Below are 3,768 nucleotides of genomic sequence, written 5' to 3'. Positions count from 1 at the left end.
GCGGGGACTGCTGAATGGGTGCAGGGTCTCCTCTGGAGGCGACGAGAATGTGCTGGAACTAGAAGAAGGTGGTTGCACAATATTTGGAATGTACGTAGGGGTTGTACACGTTACAATGGTGGGTTTCACCCTAGCCAGTAGGGCTCAGTGATTAGAGTGTGGGCCCTTGGACTGAGGGGTCCCAGATCCCATTGCAGTCAAGGGCATGTACCTCGGTTGCAGGCCGGACCCCTGGCCCCAGTCAGGGCAGGAGTGTGAGTCAACCCATCCTTGTGTCTCTCTCACATCATTGGTGTTTCTTTTACTCATCCTCCTCCCTTCCACTCTCTCTAAAAATCAGTGGGAAACAAGGGCATGTACCTCGGTTGCAGGCCGGACCCTTGGCCCCAGTCAGGGCAGGAGTGAGAGGCAACCCATCTTTGTGTCTCTCTCACATCATTGGTGTTTCCTTTACTCAGCCTCTCCCCCTCCCGCTCTCTCTAAAAATCAATGGGAAAATATCCTTGGATAGCCCTTGACCAGAATCAAATCCAGAGGCCGATTTGGTCCATAGGCCAATGCACTATCCACTGAGCCAAACCAGCTAGGGCATAGGGCTAATTTTTTATCATGGTAACCAACTCATAAATAGTTATGAAATCACCACCTTAAACTTACACAATGTTAGAAGTCAATTCTATCTCAATAAAGCTGTGGGGAATTCTCTCTATATAAAAGCCTAATATGCAAATTGTCTTCACGGGAGTTCGACTGGCAGACCGACTGCTCGCTATGACATGAGCTGACCATCAGGGGGCAGCGTGGAAAGAAGAACGGCCCCGGCCAGCAGCAAGGGAAGGAAGGCCCTGGCCGACAGGTGGAAGGCCCCAATCGACCCTGATTGCTGACCAGGTTTAGGGGACCTACCCATGCACTGAGCCTCTAGTAATAAAATAAAACGGTTCATTTTCCATTATGGGAATGTCACCTCCATTTCTGTTTTAATGATACAAAATAATTTTTTTTTTTTAAAGCTTTGGTCTTAGTACAGAGGAAGTTACTGGTTCTCAGCTGGAGGTGACTTTGTCCCATGCCGGAAGCCGGTCCATCCTTGCTGCTTGACACAGTCATTGCAGGGAAGAAACATCTGCACAGCATATGTTTCAAGGGACCTGGCGTATATGGCATACTGTTCTTAACATGTTTGCTCACCTTCTTGGTGCTATGTGTTTTAACCAAGGTCACCTCTCCGAGAAAGTTTGTTTCCCCAGGTAGGGATTTTTCCCTGAAGTTAGGGAGGGGATAAAACCCCTTAACTAAATGCCAGGCGGGTAGTTAATCACTTCAACTACGAACAATCACCCTTAAGCTACATAATCTTTACTCCCTGGAATGGAGATAAGAAACACCCTAACCTTTGGAATAGAAATTGACAGGATTAAAATCAACTGGTATAAATACAGATGTAACAAGACAACAAAACACAGAACCTGGCTAGAGAACCTCGCTATGCTAATCAACTAAACGCTGCCTCTGTGACATTCCTTCTTTGCCGACTCCGTCCACCCTTTGGGAACCCCTGGACCTGCTGGGGTTGGACCCCAACAGTCCCACAGGGACATTTGGCGATGTCCTAGACATTCCAATTGCTCCATTTGAGGGGCGGGTGGGGGGGGGGGGGGGCCCCTGGCATCCAGTGAGTAGATCATTGGAGGATCGCTCAATATCTTAATATGATCTTTTTTTTTCATATTTATTGTTGAAATGCCCCCTTTTCCCCCCATTGATCCCTTATAGCCCGCCCCCCAACCCCAGACTTTCATCACCCTATTGTCTGTGTCCATGGGTTACACATATATGAACACAAAGTCTTGGGTTGATCTCTTCCCATCCACACTCACTTTCCCTCTGAGATTCTAGTCTGTTAAATTTTTTTAAAATGAAATCCTACAGCCCTGGCCAGTTTGGCTCAGTAGATAGAGCATCCGCCTACGGACTGAGGGATCCTGGGTTCGATTCCAGTCAGGAGCACATGCCTGGGTTGTGGGCTTGATTCCCAGTAGGGGGCATGTGGGAGGCAGCCGCTCAGTGATTCCCTCTCATCATTGATGTTTCTCTCCCTTCCTCTCTGAAATCAATAAAAATATATTTTAAAAATATATATATTTAAAAAATAAAAGGTCCAGCTCAAAATGAGTTCCAAGGGTGGGAACAATGTCGACATCTTGCCTTCCTGTTTCTCCCACGGAAAAATCCCCTTTTCTGGCCTCACATCCCCCAACCCCTTTGCCACAGTCAAGCCTTCCCCGCCCCAGCCGCTCCCCCTCCATGCCCCGCTCATCCCATCCCGTCTCTGGCCCCACCTCACCCGTGAGCAGCAGCACCAGGCCCAGCGAGAAGAAGTCCAGGTAGCTGGCCAGGAAGGGCACACGCAAAGGCACGCTCTCCTGCAGCGCCCGAGACATGTGGTGCCCGGTCAGGCTGTCGATGGTGGTGCTCCAGGCTCTGGCCACACTGGCGCTGCCTGCAGCCAGAAGGAGGCACATTCATTCACAGAAGGGCTGGCACCCCCGCTGGGCACCAGGGCACAGGTTTTGGGGGAAAACAAACATGCAAAAGAGTCACCTCAAAGAGGTTCCTTTCTGCTTCCCCCGCCCCTTTTTAAAAAACATTTTTTAGCCCTGACTGGTTTGGCTCAATGGATAGAGCGTCAGCCTGTGGACTCAAGGGTCCCAGGTTCAATTCCGGTCAAGGGCATGTACCTTGGTTGCAGGCACATCCCCAGTAGGAGGTGTGCAGGAGGCAGCTGATCGATGTTTCTAACTCTCTATCCCTCTCCCTTTCTCGCTGTGAAAAAAAAATCAATAAAATATATATTTTTAAAAAACATTTTTTAATTTGTTATTTTAGAGTGAGGAAGAGAGAGGGAGAGAAAGAGAGAGAAACCTCAAACCAGCAACCTAGGAGGATGGGAACAACTCTAATCAACTGAGCTACCAGGTCAAAGACGCCTCCTTCTCATGGGGTGGGGAGAGGAGACCCATGTTTCACAGAACGGGTGAACTATTTAATTTGTTAGGAGTCCGCGTTATGCAAAAAAGGAAAACACAGGAGAAGGCCCTAGAGGGCTGGGAGGTGAGGGGGGACATTTTAAATTGGGCCCGGCTGGTGTGGCTCAGTGGTTGAGCATCAACCTACGAACCAGGATGTCTTAGTTCAGTTCCCGGTCAGGGCACATGCCTGGGTTGCAGGCTTAATCCCCGGTGTGGGGCGTGCAGGAGGCAGCCGATCCATGATTCTCTCTTATCATTGATGTTTCTGTCTCTCCTTCTCCTTCCCTCTCTGAAATCAACAAAAATGTGTGTTTTATTTAAAAGAAATGTTAAATCAGGTGGTCAGGGGGGTCTCCTGAAGCCAGCAGCGGCCGAGCGGAGACCTCACCATGGTGAGGCAGGAGCCTTGGGACACGTCTCTCACCCACGGGGACCCTTCCCAGGTTCCTACCCTTCCCATTGCTTCCTGGTGTGGTTCTAGAGCAGTGGTTCTCAACCTTCCTCATGCCTCGACCCTTTAATACAGTTCCTCATGTTGTGGTGACCCCCAATTTCATTTTTCAAATTCAACATAATTAAAGCATAGTGATTCATCACAAAAAAATATGTAATAATATGTGTGTTTTCCGATGGTCTTAGGTGACCCCTGTGAAAAGGTCGTTTGACCCCGAAAGGGGTCACAACCCACAGGTTGAGAACCGCTGTTCTAGAATTTATTTTATTGATTACAGCGAGG

The 3,768-nt window shown here is 48.9% G+C and overlaps 1 protein-coding gene across 1 annotated transcript in view; it reads right to left on the bottom strand.

The window, feature by feature from the left end:
* The window catches only part of LOC102751372 (cationic amino acid transporter 3), an 8,459-nt gene that overhangs the window by 3,770 nt on the left and 921 nt on the right, over positions 1-3,768 (bottom strand). Inside the window, exon 2 of the mRNA XM_015571262.1 lies at positions 2,348-2,503. Coding sequence (XP_015426748.1) covers positions 2,348-2,503 — 156 coding nt within the window. The remainder of the gene's footprint in view (positions 1-2,347; positions 2,504-3,768) is intronic.

This window comes from Myotis davidii, unplaced genomic scaffold (assembly GCF_000327345.1).
Source record: "Myotis davidii unplaced genomic scaffold, ASM32734v1 scaffold1173, whole genome shotgun sequence".
Taxonomy (NCBI): Eukaryota; Metazoa; Chordata; class Mammalia; order Chiroptera; family Vespertilionidae; genus Myotis; species Myotis davidii.
The sequence above is the reverse complement of the archived record's forward strand: the minus strand, read 5'-3'. Positions and strand labels throughout refer to the sequence as shown.